The following is a 19696-nucleotide window of genomic DNA, read 5'->3' as shown; positions in this document are numbered from 1 at the left end:
ATTATCTGATTAATAAATGCTGCTGTTGATTGTTCGTTCAGTTGATAATGAAACACCTGTAATGTTAAAGTTTATTAATTAAGAGAGGTACGTTATTTTACCTTTGAACACAGTTGTTGACTCTCTTCTCCCTGAGGTGAAAATCCAGCTTTTAATGTTTATATGTGTTTTTAATGTGCTTTTAGTCAAACCATGTGTAAATTCATAAGTCGACAGCATTGCTGAGTATTTTCTCCTTAAAACTGCAGTGAACCAAAGACAGTCTCAAACACACGCTTTGAAATCGCTGGTGTTTCTGACGTCACAAACTACCTTGTAACCAATCAGATCAACGTGTGATCGTCAACCAGTGGATCTCTGAGCTGAGTGAGTGAGTGGAGGCGGGGCTCATTTGCATATTCATAGAACCGCGCATACTAAATAAGGCAAGGGTGTCGAGTTACAGTCAAGATATTTTAAGACGAAGACATTTTTCAAGGATTTTTTTATTTTTTAATGTGTCATTTTTGTGATCAAATATTCTTAAATAAACATTCTAATATTCTTTATAAATATGGGGAAAAATATCTGTATAACCGATTATCGGTCAGTCTCTCATCGAGAGCTGTGGTGTCCAGGGTTGTGTCGATGTTTTGTTCTCTGAGGAGTCCACATACATTACAGATACAACTTTTGCTTTTATTAATGTAGAAATGAACACTTTAATGACGGAGGAACCCCTGACTTCCACTTGGAAGTTCCTCAGGGTGATTGACAGGTCAGCCAGAGAGTGTGTTTATATATATATATATAAAAGATTTTAATAATGTATTAGAAAATGTTGAAATGAATATTAACTAAGATTAATAAATGCTGTAGAAGTATTGTTTATTCTTAGTTCATGTTAACTAATGAACCTTATTGCAAAGTGTAACCAATTTAAGTTATGTTATAATATTTTTATTCTATTATTTTGATGTTTTTAATTATTATTCTATGTATTATTCAATTATTTATATTATAATTGTAATTTTCAATTTTGTATTTTTAGTCATGCCAATAAAGCAAATTTTGAATTTGAGAGAGAGAGAGAGAGGGAGAGAGAGTTTGAGAGAGAGATTGAGCGAGAGAGAGAGATAGAGAGAAAGATTGAGAGAGAGAGAGATAGAGAGAAAGATTGAGAGAGATTGAGCGAGAGAGAGATTGAGAGAGAGAGATTGAGCGAGAGAGAGATTGAGAGAGAGAGAGAGAGAGAGAGAGATTGAGCGAGAGAGAGATTGAGAGAGATTGAGAGAGATTGAGAGAGAGAGAGAGAGATTGAGCGAGAGAGAGAGAGAGATTGAGCGAGAGAGAGAGAGAGATTAAGAGAGAGAGAGATTGAGCGAGAGAGAGATTGAGAGAGAGATTGAGCGAGAGAGAGATTGAGAGAGAGATTGAGAGAGAGAGATTGAGCGAGAGAGAGATTGACGGAGAGAGAGATTGAGAGAGAGAAAGATTGAGAGGGAGAGAGAGAGATTGAGAGAGAGAGATTGAGCGAGAGAGAGAGAGAGATTAAGAGAGAGAGAGATTGAGCGAGAGAGAGATTGAGAGAGAGATTGAGCGAGAGAGAGATTGAGAGAGAGATTGAGAGAGAGAGATTGAGCGAGAGAGAGATTGACGGAGAGAGAGATTGAGAGAGAGAAAGATTGAGAGGGAGAGAGAGAGATTGAGAGAGAGAGATTGAGAGAGAGAGAGAGAGAGAGATTGAGCGAGAGAGAGATTGAGAGAGAGAGAGATTGAGCGAGAGAGAGAGAGATTAAGAGAGAGAGAGCGAGAGCAAGTGATTGAGAGAGGGAGAGAGAGAGACAAACTCACCGTGGTTACGAGGGGGCGGGGCTTCTCACCGTGGGGGCGGAGCTTGGGAGGAGATGAGTGACAGACGGGATGGTCCTCATACGAGTGTCCGGATGCTTCCAAAAGGGTGTCTCACCCCTTCAGGAGACAAGAAGAGTCAGAGGAACACACACAACACGTTTGCTGCTCGACGCGCCTCATTTCTGTCAGGACGTCGAGGAGGACTCAAACCTGCGAGTGCTTTACTCAGAGCTGACTCTGCGTTACACACATCACCTCACGTTACACCTCACAGATCACCAACAGTCGTCAGAGAGCGAGATTATCTGACAAACTAATCCGTATTCATTCTGAGATATCAGGAGTAATGAAACGGAGTAATCAGAGTAATGTTCTCTCGCATCAGAGGTTAACGATCCAGATTATTCATGATGTTAATGGCTTCACACAAGTCAAAAGTTTGGACGCACCGACTGAATGTGTGATCCTCATGATCCCGAAGAAACAGCCGATCTAAATGCAAAGTTGTTCTAAACATGAATGAGTTTCTTTTTTGATTTCCATTGTATTTTCTTATTTTATGATTCACACTATGGAAGTCAATGGGGTCCAACACGGTATTCTGATGAATGTTGGCAAACACACACTCACTGGTATCCATTGACGTCTATAGGGAATATTAGGGAAGTAAATAGATACAAATTATTCTGATTCTGCATAATTGTATGTTCAACAGAACAAAGAAACTCAGTTTTTGAGGGAAGAGTAGATCATTTATGGGAGTACTGTCCCTTTAAATTATTGTTTTTCATGCCAGCTTTTGTATTTTCATGGCTTAGTTTTTAAAATAAATTTTTTTAGATCTAAATTTAGTTCAGTAAATGTCTTCTCACAGGATTATTAATCAAACGTGCATCAAAGATAAATTATTTTTTTGTAACCTTAGATTGTGCAATGCATTCATTTCTCTACAGAACTAAAGCGGTTGCATGAAGTTCCTCTTTAAACGCGTTTATCCCAAGATTCAATTTCAATTCAAATTTATTTGTATAGCGCTTTTCACAATACATATGGTCTCAAAGCAGCTTTACAGAAAGATGAAGCCGGGATCAACGTCCAGAGCCGTTTTCATCCACACATTCTTCCATTTGTGTCATTTCAGGTTTGAATCATATGGAAGCTTGTTTCCACCACAGAATAAAACATTTTAAAAGATAATTGCGACTTTTTATCTCACAATTGCGAGTTTATATCTCGCACATCTGACTTTATTTCACAGAATTGTGTGATATAAAGTCAGAATTGCGTGAAATAAAGTCAGAATTATGTGATATAAAGTCAATTGCGTGAAATAAAGTCAGAATTATGTGATATAAAAGTCAGAATTGCGTGATATAAAGTCAGAATTATGTGTTATAAAGTCCGAATTGCGTGAAATATTCGCAATTGCGTCTTATAAAGTCAGAATTGTGTGAAATAGTCGTAAAGACTTTTTCTCGCAATTGCGACTTTATATCGCGCAATTCTGACATCTTTTCTCAGAATTGTGAGATATAAAGTCCAATTCTAAGGAAAAAAAAGAGACTTTTTTTTTTCCCTCAGAATATTTATTTCTCACAATTCTGACTTTATAACACGCAATTGCAACTTTATTTCTCAGAATTGCGACTTTAAATCTTGCAATTGCGACTTTATTTCTCAGAATGGCGACTTTATATCTCAGAATTGCGACTTCATATCTTGCAATTTCGACTATTTCTCAGAATTGCGACTTTATTTCTCAGAATTGCGACTATTTCTCAGAATTGCGACTTTATTTCTCAGAATTGCGACTTTATATATCAGAATTGCGTCTTTATTTCTCAGAATTGCGACTTTATTTCTCAGAATTGCAACTTTATTTCTCAGAAATGCAACTTTATTTCTCAGAATTGTGACTTTATTTCTCAGAATTGTGACTTTATTTCTCAGAATTGCAACTTTATTTCTCAGAATTGCGACTATTTCTCAGAATTGCGACTTTATATCTCGCAATTGCGACTTTATATCTCCGAATTGTGACTATTTCTCAGAATTGCGATTTTATATCTCAGAATTGCAACTTTATATCTCGCAGTTGCGACTTTATTTCTCAGAATTCTGACTTCATATCTTGCAATTGCGACTTTCTCAGAATTGCGACTTTATATCTCGCAATTGCAACTATTTCTCAGAATTGCGACTTTATATCTCAGAATTGCGAGAAATAAAGTCAGAATTATGTGATATAAAGTCAATTGCGTGAAATAAAGTCAGAATTATGTGATATAAAAGTCAGAATTGCGTGAAATAAAGTCAGAATTATGTGTTATAAAGTCCGAATTGCGTGAAATATTCGCAATTGCGTCTTATAAAGTCAGAATTGTGTGAAATAGTCGTAAAGACTTTTTCTCGCAATTGCGACTTTATATCGCGCAATTCTGACATCTTTTCTCAGAATTGTGAGATATAAAGTCCAATTCTAAGGAAAAAAAAGAGACTTTTTTTTCCCTCAGAATATTTATTTCTCACAATTCTGACTTTATAACACGCAATTGCAACTTTATTTCTCAGAATTGCGACTTTAAATCTTGCAATTGCGACTTTATTTCTCAGAATGGCGACTTTATATCTCAGAATTGCGACTTCATATCTTGCAATTTCGACTATTTCTCAGAATTGCGACTTTATTTCTCAGAATTGCGACTATTTCTCAGAATTGCGACTTTATTTCTCAGAATTGCGACTTTATATATCAGAATTGCGTCTTTATTTCTCAGAATTGCGTCTTTATTTCTCAGAATTGCAACTTTATTTCTCAGAAATGCAACTTTATTTCTCAGAATTGCAACTTTATTTCTCAGAATTGCGACTTTATTTCTCAGAATTGCGACTTTATATCTCGCAATTGCGACTTTATATCTCGCAATTGCGACTATTTCTCAGAATTGCGACTTTATATCTCGCAATTGCGACTTTATATCTCGCAATTGCGACTATTTCTCAGAATTGCGACTTTATATCTCGCAATTGCGACTTTATTTCTCCGAATTGTGACTATTTCTCAGAATTGCGATTTTATATCTCAGAATTGCAACTTTATATCTCGCAGTTGCGACTTTATTTCTCAGAATTCTGACTTCATATCTTGCAATTGCGACTTTCTCAGAATTGCGACTTTATATCTCGCAATTGCAACTATTTCTCAGAATTGCGACTTTATATCTCAGAATTGCGACTTTATATCTCAGAATTGCGACTATTTCTCAGAATTGCGACTTTATATCTCAGAATTGCGACTTTATATCTCACAATTGCGACTTTATTTCTCCGAATTCTGACTTCATATCTTGCAATTGCGACTTTATTTCTCCGAATTCTGACTTCATATCTCGCAATTGTGAGATAAGTCGCAATTATTATTATTTATTTATTATTCAGTGGCGGAAACAAGCTTCCATAGAATCACGTTATTATAACACACATAAAAGATAATCGAGTGTCTCCAAACTTTTGGCTATTTAGTGTTAAACTCACTCGCATGCACTACAGCGTGGCCTGCTATGATGATGCGTGTTTAGTTTTAGAATGAGTCAAGAAGTGTTTTCCTTGTTGAATATTAAAAGTACATTTATTTCATGCACACATCCTTGGACATCCGGCCTGAGCTCGAGCTTTCGGCCCTCTCGGCAACTTTAATTCAGTGTATTTCAAATATAACTTTACTCAAGTCATCCATGTGCTTTATTATTATGCATTTCTGCAATGATGTAAATATATATATATATGAGTTATCATAATAAACACATCATAGTTAAATATATCTGTGCTCATGTAAGAAAATCTTTACATTGCTGTCCATTTGGCTTCAGAAATGATCAGTACTTTAAAAAAATGCATTACATAAATGGACATTCAGCTTTTGGTTTGAATGAACAATAAAAAAGAGAGGTCATTTTATCTTAACTTTATTGTTTTGTTTGTCAAAACTAAGTGTTATCTGTTCAATTTACATTCACAAATCCACATGACTTTATCAGTTACAATACGTGAATGTGCCATAATAATAATAACACTTCAAAACTCAACACAGAGGAGAGAGGGGTTTTAACTTTACTTTTGTTACTATTTTGAATCAAATACTTGGCCTTGAAATAGAAAAGCAAGGAAATATTTATTTAAAGAAGAAGTATAAATCGTAGCGCTACTCTACTGTCATGTTAAAACGAATCCATGTCTTTGTGATTTTAACAATCATTCAACCAAAAGAATAAAAGAAAAAAAAGAAACATGAATACTTTTCAACAGCAATATTTCTCACTTGACTAGGTAGCTGCACATTTATGATATTAAATCATTATTAATTCATGAGCACTACACATGAAGATGAACATATTGAGGGATCTGCTTGGTAAATGCCATATTTGAGACGTCCAAGGAGTACAGAAATATCAACGACACATGCTTGAGGAATAACGGCTGGCGCCACCGTCCCTTCTCGGTCGCTAAAGTCTCACTTGTTTTCTTGGGATAAAGGAACAGGATTGTTTAAGGCTCACAGGAATAGCACCACGTTGACTATACACAACACTTAGGGAGTAAAAACACTTAATTTAAATAAACTTAAGAACATGTGTCCTTCTGTTCCTCAGAGTGAGAGTGCTTTTAAAGGGATAGCTCACCCAAAAATGAAAATTAGCCCATGATTTACTCGCCCCGAAGCCGTCCTAGGTGTATACGACTTTATTCTTTCAGACGAATGCAATCCGAGATATATTAAGAAATGTTCCTGGCTCTTCCAAGCTTTATAATGGCAGTGAATGGCCGTTTCTGTTTTTGGAAATCCATAAAAATGCATCCATTCATGATAAAAGTGCATCTATTCATGATAAAAGTGCATCTATCCATCATAAAAGTGCTCTGAGGGGTTAATAAAGTCCTTCTGAAGTGAAGCGATGTGTTCGTGTAAGAAAAATATTCATATTTAAAACTTTATAGACTAAAATAACTAGCTTCCGACAAACGGCCGTACACGTCTCTTTACGCCAAAAGAGCAACACTTGGAGACACCCTGTGTGTTTGAACCGTGGAGGCGTCGAAGCTTACGCTACTCCTACATCTACGTCACACATCCTCAAGTGTTGCTCGTAGCGTAAGTCGACTTGCGTCGATGCTAGTTATTTTAGTCGATTAAGTTTTAAATATGGATATTTTTCTTATACAAAGCATCGCTTCAGTTCAGAAGACCTTTATTAACCTGCCAGACCAGTGTGGAGCACTTTTATGATGAATAGATGCACTTTTATGATGGATAGATGCACTTTTATGATGAATAGATGCACTTTTATGATGAATAGATGCACTTTTATGATGAATAGATGCACTTTTATGATGAATAGATGCACTTTTATGATGAATAGATGCACTTTTATGATGTATAGATGCACTTTTATGATGTATAGATGCACTTTAATCATGGATAGATGCACTTTTATGATGGATAGATGCACTTTTATGATGAATAGATGCACTTTTATGATGAATAGATGCACTTTAATCATGGATAGATGCACTTTTATGATTAATAGATGCACTTTTATGATGGATAGATGCACTTTTATGATGGATAGATGCACTTTTATGATGATAGATGCACTTTTATGATGAATAGATGCACTTTAATCATGGATAGATGCACTTTTATGATGGATAGATGCACTTTTATCATGGATAGATGCACTTTTATGATGATAAATGCACTTTTATGATGAATAGATGCACTTTTATGATGAATAGATGCACTTTAATCATGGATAGATGCACTTTTATGATTAATAGATGCACTTTTATGATGATAGATGCACTTTTATCATGGATAGATGCACTTTTATGATGATAAATGCACTTATATGATGAATAGATGCACTTTTATGATGGATAGATGCACTTTTATCATGGATAGATGCACTTTTATGATGATAGATGCACTTTTATGATGAATAGATGCACTTTAATCATGGATAGATGCACTTTAATCATGGATAGATGCACTTTTATGATTAATAGATGCACTTTTATGATGGATAGATGCACTTTTATCATGGATAGATGCACTTTTATGATGATAAATGCACTTTTATGATGAATAGATGCACTTTAATCATGGATAGATGCACTTTTATCATGGATAGATGCACTTTTATGGACTTCCAAAAAAGAAAAACCCATTCATTCCCATTATAAAGCTTGGCAGAGCCAGGACATTTCTTAATATAACTCTGATTGTATTTGTCTGAAAGAAGAATATCATATACACCTAGGATGACTTGAGGGCGAGTAAATCATGGGCTAATTTTCATTTTTGGGTGAACTATCCCTTTAAATGTTTTTCGGGGTTTTTTCCTCAAATGAAGTAACATATATATATATAAAAAAAATAAAAAGGTAGCGTGTTTGTTACAGTAAAAGGACCTGCGAGTCTGTTCGGACAGAAATGAGTGAGCGGTGGACATTAACGCTACAGATTTTAGTTGCGTTAAAACTTCCGGCCACCAGGGGGCCCCGGCCAGCGCTGGCCCCTGCCTGGAGGCGGGTGGGGCAGAGGAGGGGCCGATCCGTTGTGGTAACTGCATGAAAGGATAAAATCACACATTTTGATTGGCCTGCTGTGCTCAAGAGGCGCCGAAACTCGTCATGTTTTGCAAATGCGTTATTTAAAAAACACAGAATTCAAGAAATACAGGGTGTCATGCACTATAGGGGCTTTCGCACCGGAGGAACCTTTCCATAAGCTGTGTCCCAGTACGCACTATGCACATATACACTATCAGTGCGTCCCAAATCGCGTACTTGTGCACTATTCTACGCCATTCTGTAGTATAAATAGTGCGAGTAGTGCATGCGCTCACACTGAAAATCCTTAAAGAAAGTGTGCACTTTAAGATGATGCACTTATTTAACCGAAAAAACGAAGTGTGGAACGTTGGACACTTCATGCACTCGACTGGCAAAGCTTTAATAGCGTAGCGGAGGGGGAGGGGCGTCAGACTCCGATATTGAAAGACAAAATAAACGTTTAAAGTTCATACACTACACGTTGAGTGCATAGTGTGTCATTTGGGACACAGCTTATGCACTATGTACTCAACCGTGTAGTGGAAGAACTTTATACGTTTATTTTGTCTTTCAACATCGGAGTCTGATGCCCCTCCCCCTCCGCCCGAATCCAACCGTCTCCATTGACTCTGTATTGTGTGAAGCTGCCTCGTCATTTCTGACTTATAACAAAAGACAGAACAATGTCTAAAATAAGCAAACAAGCTAAAAAAAAAAACACAGAAGTAAGTGTTTATAAGCTGTCGACCCCAAGAACGAGTGTTTAAAGGCACAAAAGTGGATACAGCAATTGAGACAGAGCCAGCGTGTCACATTACTCTGAGAACTAACTTACGCCCACTGGAGGAGACAGGACAGCTTAGCTTACAGAAATATAATATAATATATAAAACTGACATTTGGAAATTTGACCAGTGATGATATGTTTACTGCACACGTAGAGAGTTTTAGTGCATACTGAGCATCAGGATCCCACAATTCACCCATTCTTCCTGCTGATGCTTCACCTCTTAGTACCTGTATCCACTTTTGTGTCCTTAAACGCTCGTATTTCTGTGTTTTTTAGCTTGTTTGCTGTACACCCTGTCACATAGCAGCTTTTAGACATTGTTCTGTCTTTTGTTATAAGTCAGAAATGACAAGGAGGCAGCTTCACACAATACAGAGTCAATGGAGACGGACTCTCTGTCGCTCTGTCTCTATTGGTGGAAGTTCCCGGATTTTGGCGTGTTTATTCGCACCGCAGGAACTATTTTAGTTCTAGTAACTACTTTACTCCAACCTCAGAGTCGGTCTAAACCAGCGCTATAGGAACTCTCCTTGACGTTAGTGTTCGCTGATTGGCCGAACGCACGCGAAACACAAGCACCCGCCATTCAAAAGCTCAACGCACAGATTATAGCCTATAAATTTACTCCACAAACTAACTCTACGAACATGGAAAACAGCGATAGATGAACCTCTCAATCTTTACACTGAGGAGAAAATCCAACTCAACTTTGAGGAGACCAAGAGAAACATGATTATGTGTTTCTGCTCAGCTAGCGACACTAGATATAAACCACACGCTAATAACTCTTCATTACTGTCTACTATCTATGTATAACAGTTCAATCTAATAATGTATTAGACAGGATCAGATCGTGAAACTAATGAACAGGAGAATGCGAGCGCTGTGTGTTCAGTCGTTCTCCACGCCGTCAAAATAAAAGTCCCAACAATGAGCTTGTCTCACGTCACTTCAGAGTTCCTACTGGCGGTGCGAACGACACCAGGAAAACGTTCCTAAGGGAACCATTAGTTCTCGGAGAACCATCCTGGTGGCTCGTTCCTAGAACTATCCGGTGCGAAAGCCCCTTATGTCATTTTAGTTTTAGCCGTGGTTCTGCACTGTCACGCCCCGAAGAGACTCTTCTTCGCATGTGCGTTCGTGAACGTGAGAGCGGACGAGTGTGTTCTTACCCTCTGGGGTGGAAGAAACGGGGCGGGCCGGGCGGCATCATGCTCCGCCCCCTCGGATGTGGGGGCCGTCCTCTGAAGGCCGGGTGTCCCGGTGGAGGGGGAGGGGGAGGCGGGCCGTGCCTGAAAACATAAACACTTTAAACCAAGCGGAAACCTTTCGGTCTCTCTCTTGAAGTAGTGAAGTGTGTCCTGATAAAAAGCGCAGTCTCATAACATTAAAGATTGGGCAATCCCAAAGAATGTGGTTAAAAAAAGGCACATCTGGTTGAATGCAGTACATAAACAGTGTTTTTCCGAGGTCTGCCGGAGTGATGCGGACACCTGTGCATGTGTGGTGGAGGTCCTCTCATGTGCATGTGTGGAGGCGGAGGCGGTGGCGGACCCAAGTTCATTCCCATCGGCCCGCCTCGACCTCGACGGCCACGCATGTCTGGATACGGCCACGTCCTTCCCATACCTCTCCTGCAACACACACAGAGAACACGTGCTTTTCATGAACGGGTTCATTTAAAATCATTTAAAGGGAAAGTTCACACACAAATGAAAATTAGCCCATTAGCTCATCATATAAATGAAGAAATATTCGCCGTTGTAAATCGATGCGTACGGCCGTCTACCGGAGGCTAGTTATTTTAGTTGATAAGTTTTAAATATGGATATTTTTCTTACACAAACGCATCGCTTCACTTCAGAAGACCTTTATTAACCCGCCAGAACCGTGTGGAGCACTTATATCATGGATAGATGCACTTTTATCATGGATAGATGCACTTTTATCATGGATAGATGCACTTTTATCATGGATAGATGCACTTTTATCATGAATAGATGCACTTTTTTCATGGATAGAGGTACTTTTTTCATGGATAGATGCACTTTTATCATGGATAGATGCACTTTTTTCATGGATAGAGGTACTTTTATCATGGATAGATGCACTTTTATCATGGATAGATGCACTTTTATCATGGATAGATGCACTTTTATCATGGATAGATGCACTTTTATCATGAATAGATGCACTTTTTTCATGGATAGATGCACTTTTTTCATGGATAGATGCACTTTTATGATGAATAGATGCACTTTATGATGGATAGATGCACTTTTATCATGGATAGATGCACTTTTATGATGAACAGATGCACTTTATGATGAATAGATGCACTTTATGATGGATAGATGCACTTTTATCATGAATAGATGCACTTTTATGATGGATAGATGCACTTTTATGATGAATAGATGCACTTTATGATGGATAGATGCACTTTTATCATGAATAGATGCACTTTCATGGACTTCCAAAAACAGAAACGGCCATTCACTGCCATTATAAAGCTTGGAAAAGCCAGGACATTTTTTTATATAACTCTGATTGTATTCGTCTGAAAGAAGAATGTCATATACACCTAGGATGACTTCAGGATTAGTAAATCATGGGCTAATTTTCATTTTTGGGTGAACTATCCCTTTAAGGAAAGACTCAAGAACAGTTCGGCAAAACCTCATGGGTCCAAATCCATTGGTAAACCCGTCGCGGCCTCTTCCTCTCATGTGACCCGGGGGTCTGAAGCCTTTCATCATCATCATCATCCCACGTCCACCACGAATCCCACGGCCCATCCGGCCGCCTCTGCCACGAAACTTCATTCCACGACCCCTGCAAATAACCAGAACGAAATCACAGACACATTATACCTTTATTTCAACTGTTTCAAAGCAGCTTCACAGTAATAATCAGGAATCAACTTCATCAAATGAGACAAATTCTCTAAAAAGTCATTATTCTGTTCAGTGTTGATTCAGTTCAGTTCAATAACTGCGCAAAGTTCCTCAATTAATATCAGTAATAAAACTGTAAGTTGCTGCAATCGGGCTCTTTTTGCCCAAACACCAAACCGACATTTGAGATGCTGCTATGCCATTGGTCCGCTGGTAAGTCCAGTTATCCAATCACAGCCTCTGTTGAGTTTTTTTTTTTTAAAGGATTTTATTCAGTAAATGTGTTTCCGTCGTAGTTCATCCACGTCGTCTTATCAGATACAAAAATATACGACTCAATTGAGCACATACGTTTTTTTAAGCCCATTTTATAGCTTTTTTATATGCAACATCCCAAAATTTGCATAAAAATAGGTGGATGGAAAACAAGTGGATGAGAATAACCAATGATATTAGAAGCTTTGGTCATGTGACCTACCTGAACTTGTTGTCAGACGAAGGCTCCTCTTGCGTGGGCGTTTCTGTGGCCTCCATCACTTCTGTCGTCTCCTCCACCTGCTGCGTTTCGGCATCCATCTGGAAAACATTGGTGCTTTGTAAGTGTACGCCGAGGTTTGATGCCTGTCAGTCATATATAATAGCATTTTCAGCAGCAAACACCATGAACACATAACACCTGCCTTCACCTTTGACCCAAATCCAGATTGGAAACGTTCAAGATGTCAAACGCCAATGTCAAATGTTTGACGGTTTTCCTTTGGCCTTAAAGCCACACGACGAGCTTAACATGCCAGAACCTCCGTCATCGAACGGCCTGCTGGGATATAAGCAGCTGATCTGGGCCACGGGGATTTCAGGGCACAAGCCGTGTATTAATAGTGTGAACGCACACGGCCAACTGTACAATGAAGCATCTCTACAGAAACCACAGAAGATTTTGCTAATGGAAACGATGCATGAGAGAAAACATCTCGAGATATTGAGAAAGAACAGATCATTTTAACAGCTCGTGGCTCGTTATAGACCTCGTGAAATTTCAGGAATTTTAGGCAGGGCATATCAAATATATTTATAAATAATTAATGTTTTAATTAGGCTTAATTTACACCCTGGATTGCTACCTGATATTATTAGGAGGGGTTTCTCAAAGAAGAGAGCATTTATTGGATAATAATTTGCATACACCCCTGAGTGCACGATTATATCATCAATATATATGATCCATTTTTCTATTTTAATATTTCTATGTAGATTTGCATACAGCCCTGAGTGTACGATTATATCATCATTATATGGTCCATTTTATTTTAATATTTCTATGTAGTATAATAGAATTTAAAGTATACTATAAAATGATGTATTTGCTCGGTGTTTATGATGATATTACACCTGAATATGATGATTATTGTTACTAAAAGTGTGTTTATGCCCACAAAATAACATCAATTTGATGGTTTTAGTCGGATTTACAAGCTCTTAATTCATTAAATGTCATACATTCCGAGATTTACTGTTAGGCTGTCGCCATAATCGCAGATGAACAACATAATCAGCCGAGGACACAAATTAACAATGAACTCTTACATATTCACAGCTAGCTAAATGCTAACAACTGAAGTTATAGGAGAGAATTAACGAAGGCGAATGTGGGGTTTAACGGCTCGCCTCACCGACATTAAACACTCAAACGCTCTAACTCGAGCTCAAAGCGCTTGACCCGTGACTTACCTTGTGAGATTGAGAGCTCTTCTAAACAACGAGCCTTAAAAATATGAAGTGTTTTGCACTGTACTCTAAAAAATAAGCATCCGTCTATTAATTTGTGAAACCTCGCGCGTTTATTCGGCTTTGAAATGGCGGCCCGCGCCGCACCGTCACATCGAGCGCTGATTCTCTTTGTCAGAGCGTCATGTCCCACGATGCCCCGCCCACATCGAAGACAGCCGCGCTGTGATTGGCCAGTGCTCTTGTCGCAAGAAATGCGTCATGATAATCGCTGTCGTGCGTAAACAGGTTTGATTGCTAAATCTTATTCAACTTTTATCAGGCAATATATCTTCTGAGTCTATCTCATTATATACTAATCATTTAAAGTATTAATTAATTATAGATAATTGTTTTTTATAACTTTTATCTAAAAAAATATGTTGAACTACATTATTGCCTAAATGCAAACCTTTTTGGAGCTCGATATATAACGAGATTGATTGGAAAGAGGTCTGGAGTTTACCCAGTAAATACTGTCTAAGCAATGAAGGTAAAGAAATTACATATAAAGTTATTCATTTGATTTACCCAGTGAGACAAGTAGTCTAATTTAGCGAGACTAAATGCGTCTTTTGTAATTTAGAAGAAGAATTTATATGTGTATTTACCCAGTTGTTCTGGATTGATATTGAACATCTAATATTTAAATTCACAAATGTAAAGATTCGAAAAGATAAAGATAAAATCTGGTAAAGATATAATTTTGTTATATAAAAGTAAGTGTTTGGAGCAAAATTTGGTGATTAACTTTTATTAAAATACCACATACACAAACAGAAATGGACTAATAATAAACCTAACATTATATAACTTCAAATTGAACTTAAGCATTACATTGAGGCCTTAAAAGATGCAAGAAATAAAAAAGCAAAACGGATGTATAGAAATTTTGAATCCTTTTCTTTTTGTAAGTTATTCCCTGAATACTTTTTTATTTTTATTTGTTTTTTATTGTTGATTCTGTTTCCTTTGATGCTATTATGAATGTAATAGAGGATAGCTGAATACATTGTGATCATCTGTATGTGTATGTTGTTATTGTTCTGTTATGCAATAAAAAAATAAAAAATAAAAAAAAGGTTTTATTGCTAATTTTTAATCCACAAATGTAGATTTTTTTTATCTATGCTATGATTTTGCTGGACTTGATCATCTTATATTAAATGAAATGGAGGTTTTTGTGTTTAGAAGGTTATTATTTATTACTTTAGAAACTGTGCAGATATGTTCTTGCTTTATTTATTTGTATATTTATTACTTATCGTTGTGTCTAAGCCCTTGTTATATTGAGTAAGTTGTCTGTAAATTGAATGCCATCTTATTTTAATATTTTTGGATTTCTTAATTTAAAAAAAGAAGAAAAAAACATTAAAAAAAGTCAACCATATTTGAACGTTTTAGTTTTAAATCCACTTTTATCTTGACATGAAATACAAAAACCAGTTCACATCAACACGAACAAGATGTTTATTCAGCCATTTAAATTTAAAAGACACTCTTAATATTAGACATCGACACTCCACTCAAGCATCAGCAAGAAATATTTACATCAGTAAAACATGAGAGAGGATAAACAAACAAACAGAAAAAAATCTGTACAAAAGCACCCGAAAATCAGCTGTAAGATATTAAGATTCTGAAAAAAACATTGTGGGAATTCAGTGATTTGCAATGTTTCTAAAACGTTTTCAATTGCGTAGTTTAAAAGCGTTACGATTACATTCTCATAACCCTTAAGACACTCTTAGAACATTCAAGTACAAATAACATTTAGAATTTTCATTTTTGCGTGCACTGTCCCTTTAAGAGAACGTTTTTCAGGTAAAACAACATCATAAAGATGATTATTTAAATCATCCAAACAGTGAAAAGTGAAAGTTGTGGGAACATTCCCTGATAGCTGGGCGATTCCACGAAGAATTATTAACATCCATTAGAATCTTTCCATTGCACAAAAAGTTATTTACAGACGGCTTCATCAGACGCACGCGCGTTGCCACGGTTACGCGTCTGGCCCGAAGTTAACTTCCGGTCTGTGTTGGTTCATCGCTCTGGCTTGTGGCTTGTAAAATGACACAAATGTTTGTGTAGTTAGCTCCTTCTAAGCTGTAGCTTGGCAAACAACAAGCTGCTCCACTGAGTGTCACGCTGATCATGTGTTTGGCGTGACCAGATCAGATTACACAACACAGAGAGAGCCGTCTATAGTGGGAAAGGGTTGTGGTGGACCGTTGGTCCCGTCAGCGCCGCGCATGCGCAGATTGCTGGTCGAGGATGCTGGAGAGTTCTTTAATGTACTGAATGGTGTATTTGAGGGTTTGTATCTTGGTTAACGGTTGTCCTCTCCTGCTGTACACCGGTGGCAGGTAATCCCGGAGCTGATGAAGAGCCTCCGCCAGACTGCGCATGCGCAGCTTCTCCCGTTCGCTAGCCTTCATTCTCCTTTTCATGCTCATCTTCACTTTGGGCTTCAGTTGCGACTCGCATCCTCCGCTAGTGCTGGAGCGCGCGTCCGGCGACGAGCACGCGGACTCCGGCGAGGACGCGCTGCAAGAGTCGCCAAACGCGCGGTCCTCTTCTCTGCTCCAGTCCCACTGGGACAACACTTTGGCCGAGTACACATCGACATCGATCCGCGCCATGTCTTCGTTCAGCTTATCCATCTATCCGGTGTGACAAAGCGTCTCTTTTATACCCGAGAACTTTACGAGCGCGAGGTTCAAAGAGAGACGCGCGCATGCGCAGAAGACCGAGGGACGCGCGCGCTTCTTGACACCCGGGTGCGAATAAGGCGATGTTGGCGGATAATGTGTAAGTGAAAAGAAAATAATTAGATTCCCCTTTTGTGGGAAATGAGTCTTTAAGTCGACAAGCCGACAATTAGCAGACTGATGCGAGCAGACGCGCGCCGAAGCCGGAGAGTCACACACACTCCACAGATGCTGCACTTAGCATTCACATCGTTTCTGTGGGAAGAGACACTTTTACACACACACATCTTGACAAATATAACCTCTCATCTTATCATGTATTTTTTATATATTTTCCAAATATATATGAAAAACATTATTTTTCTATAAAAGACTTGTCTTGATGGCAATGACTGCAGTATTGAGGACAGACACTCTTTATTATAAAAAAAAAGGTAAATATAAATGGCGAATAATAAATGCAGAGAATGCTTTCCTGATTTGGACGATTTTTATGAATTTAGAATTACTGGAAGCAAGTTAAAGTACTTCATTTTGAACTAAATGAAATAAAATGAAGTTTTCTATATTTATTTTTACATTTTACTTTAAATATATATATATATCCCATTTATAAGGGAAAATTAATATATAGGCTATATAGAGAGAGAGAGAGAGAGAGAGAGAGAGAGAGTTTCATTGAGGTTTGTTTCTTAAATCATTGCCTGATTTTATACGTTTTATTCATTAAAAAAAGGTGAAAATGTATTTTTTTCTGCCTGTTGACAGTATTTTCTGATTTAGTGATAAAAAGAGAGAAATCCAAAAAACATTTAAATCTAATATATATAATAGTCTATATGTATTTTTTCTTAATTTTTTTAAAACATTTATTTTATTTTAATTTAAACAGTATTGAGGACAAACATTCTTTATTATAAAAAAATGGCAAATAATAAATGCAGAGAATGCTTTCCTGATTTGAACAATTTTTATGAATTTAGAATTATTGGAAGCAAGTTAAAAGTACTTCAACTTGAACTAAATAAAATAAAAGGAAGTTTTCTATATTTATTTTTACATTTTACTTTAAATATATATATACTTTAAATATGTATATATATATATATATATATCATTTATAAGGGACAAATTATATATATAGAGAGAGAGAGATTTCACTGAGGGGTTTCTCATATGATTTGCCTGATTTTATATGTTTTATTCATAAAAAAAAGGCAAATATGTAATTTTTTCTGTCTGTTGACAGTATTTTCTGATTAGAGTGATATATATAAATATAGGTTTATATATATATATATGAATGTTTTTTAACATTTATTTTATTTTAATGAACATTTATTATTTAATGAAATGTTTTTAGGGTCTTTCTGCCACAAATGTCCAGCGCTCTTAAAAGTGAAACGCTATTAAAACACATTCTTGAATGATTTCTACGTTCCTCCACATGTAAGCTCTTGACCAATGAATCCCTAATAAACAGTGTGTTTAATGATGTGCGCTGATGTCTGACATGTGTATGTGTGTGTGTGTGTGTGTGTGTCGCAGCTGTCAGATCTTTCATGTCTGGGAAGGTGTGACACCTGTCACTCATGATCAAGGCCTGAGAGGAAGTGCAGGCGTTTATGCCCTTATTAGGACCACACTGTTACTTTCATCCCACTGTTATTCCAGCAGAAGAGGACGTTCTGTTCCTCACTGCCTTTAAAATCATGAATGCACTTTAATTTAATAGGGAATTACTGAATATTAACCCAAAAATACACAAATAACGGCTAATTCAAAACTATAATGAATAAATACACACAGAATAAAGGCTATTCATTTATTCTCTCCTTTTCTTTATTTTGAATTCATGTGGAATTCTGGATTGAACATAATTTGCATCATTTTACAGATTCATAATTGTGTATCTCCTTTTTATTATTTCTTAACTTTAACCTTGTTCTGTCTCTGTCCTGAGATGCAATTATTACACTTACTAATGACTATAAATACATAAATGTGATATTTCTATGGTATCTGTATTTGTGTGATGTATATTTTGAGAAAATCAAAATAAAAGTGAGAAAAAAAAAAGAATAAAGGCACATTTTAGAAATGTTCCAGATTACAGATGAGCAACACACACACATTAAAAACACACATTTATTCACAAATTGAAATGTCAAACATTATTCTCAGACTCACTTGTGCTTCATCGCTCACTTTGTAAACCTCATCTTCAGTCTCTCAGCCAGCGGTCGAGGGCTGTCCACCGAAGCGTCCGAATCCTCATCATCAGACTTCCCATCATGCACCTGGATCAGGCTCGCCGGGCTGACCCACTCTTTTTCTGGGGTTTTAATCCTCATCTGGTCATCATTGGGGGATTTCTGGGGGATTTTGATGGAATTCTGGGGGATTTTGACAGATTTCTGGGTGATTTTATCAGATTTGACCTTGACTTTGCTTTGGGGCTTCAGTGATCCGGGTCGGTTCTCCACGTTGCTGTCACACACACTCGTCTTACACACCGTCTTACACACCTTCTCTGCAGGTTTTCCGGCGGGATTCTGCTTTGGGTTTGTAGTGGTCCTGGTTTTTGTATCGGCAGCTTCAGACGGAGCTGATGGGATTGAACGGGTCGGTTCAGGACTGTTGTTCATCAGGATCCGGTCTTTAAGAGAGCGAGTGGAGTTTTCCACAGATCTCGGGTCAGGAGAGGCCGTGAACGAGGAAGAATCCCAGTCGATAGTGCTGAGATGCAGCTGGCCAATCAGAGCCGACTCGGAAGGGGAATTCTGGGAAGGCGGAAAGCGCTGGACTGGGATCTCTGGTTGTGGTGGTTTCTGGGTAAATCCGGCATCTGGATCAGTGTCGGTCTGAAGACACATCTGAGCAAACAGATCCGACACGGCATCATGGGAATCAGCCGGCTTCTCTTGCTTCGCTTTCGGCTTCTTTTCTGCACACACACACACACACACACACACACACACACACACACACACACACACACACACACACACACACACACACACACACACACACTCAGGAAACGTTTGGTCACAATGACATCATATATGACCTTTCTTCCTTTTAAC

General features: G+C 37.6%; 3 protein-coding genes and 1 long non-coding RNA gene across 7 annotated transcripts in view; 1 reads left to right on the top strand and 3 right to left on the bottom strand.

Annotated features, from left to right (window-relative positions):
• Positions 1-6119, top strand: part of LOC309496747 — a 45822-nt gene extending 39703 nt beyond the window's left edge. Inside the window, exon 2 of the long non-coding RNA XR_014205213.1 lies at positions 3192-6119. This is a non-coding gene — a long non-coding RNA (uncharacterized lncRNA). The remainder of the gene's footprint in view (positions 1-3191) is intronic.
• Positions 5783-14046, bottom strand: LOC309496721 (uncharacterized protein). Of its 4 annotated transcripts, none has more exons than XR_014205193.1 (7): positions 13861-14044; positions 12611-12708; positions 11915-12070; positions 10729-10869; positions 10408-10527; positions 8028-8456; positions 5783-7880 (listed from the first exon to the last, which is right to left on the bottom strand). XR_014205193.1 is itself a non-coding variant. In XM_082166848.1 (6 exons), the coding sequence occupies exons 2-6, from the start codon at positions 12706-12708 to the stop codon at positions 8366-8368; spliced, it is 606 nt and encodes a 201-aa protein (XP_082022974.1). In that variant the 5' UTR covers positions 12709-12753; positions 13861-14046; the 3' UTR covers positions 5783-8365. The 4 variants fall into 4 exon arrangements, 2 of the variants coding, with proteins under 2 accessions (XP_082022974.1, XP_082022973.1); XR_014205194.1 differs by having other exon boundaries at positions 5783-7859; XM_082166848.1 differs by having other exon boundaries at positions 5783-8456; positions 12611-12753; positions 13861-14046.
• Positions 14047-15348: 1302 nt separating this feature from the next.
• Positions 15349-17070, bottom strand: msgn1 (mesogenin 1). The gene has a single exon (XM_082168485.1). It carries the CDS (start codon positions 16560-16562, stop codon positions 16140-16142), a length of 423 nt encoding a protein of 140 aa, XP_082024611.1. The 5' UTR covers positions 16563-17070; the 3' UTR covers positions 15349-16139.
• Positions 17071-18446: 1376 nt separating this feature from the next.
• Positions 18447-19696, bottom strand: part of LOC309496681 (flap endonuclease GEN homolog 1-like) — a 17556-nt gene continuing 16306 nt past the window's right edge. The window contains exon 12 of the mRNA XM_082166782.1: positions 18447-19557. Within this exon, the coding sequence (XP_082022908.1) occupies positions 18815-19557 (743 nt within the window). The 3' untranslated portion in view covers positions 18447-18814. The remainder of the gene's footprint in view (positions 19558-19696) is intronic.

This window comes from Leuciscus leuciscus, assembly GCF_965113295.1.
Source record: "Leuciscus leuciscus genome assembly, chromosome: 4".
Lineage (NCBI taxonomy): Eukaryota > Metazoa > Chordata > Actinopteri > Cypriniformes > Leuciscidae > Leuciscus > Leuciscus leuciscus.
The sequence above is the reverse complement of the archived record's forward strand: the minus strand, read 5'-3'. Positions and strand labels throughout refer to the sequence as shown.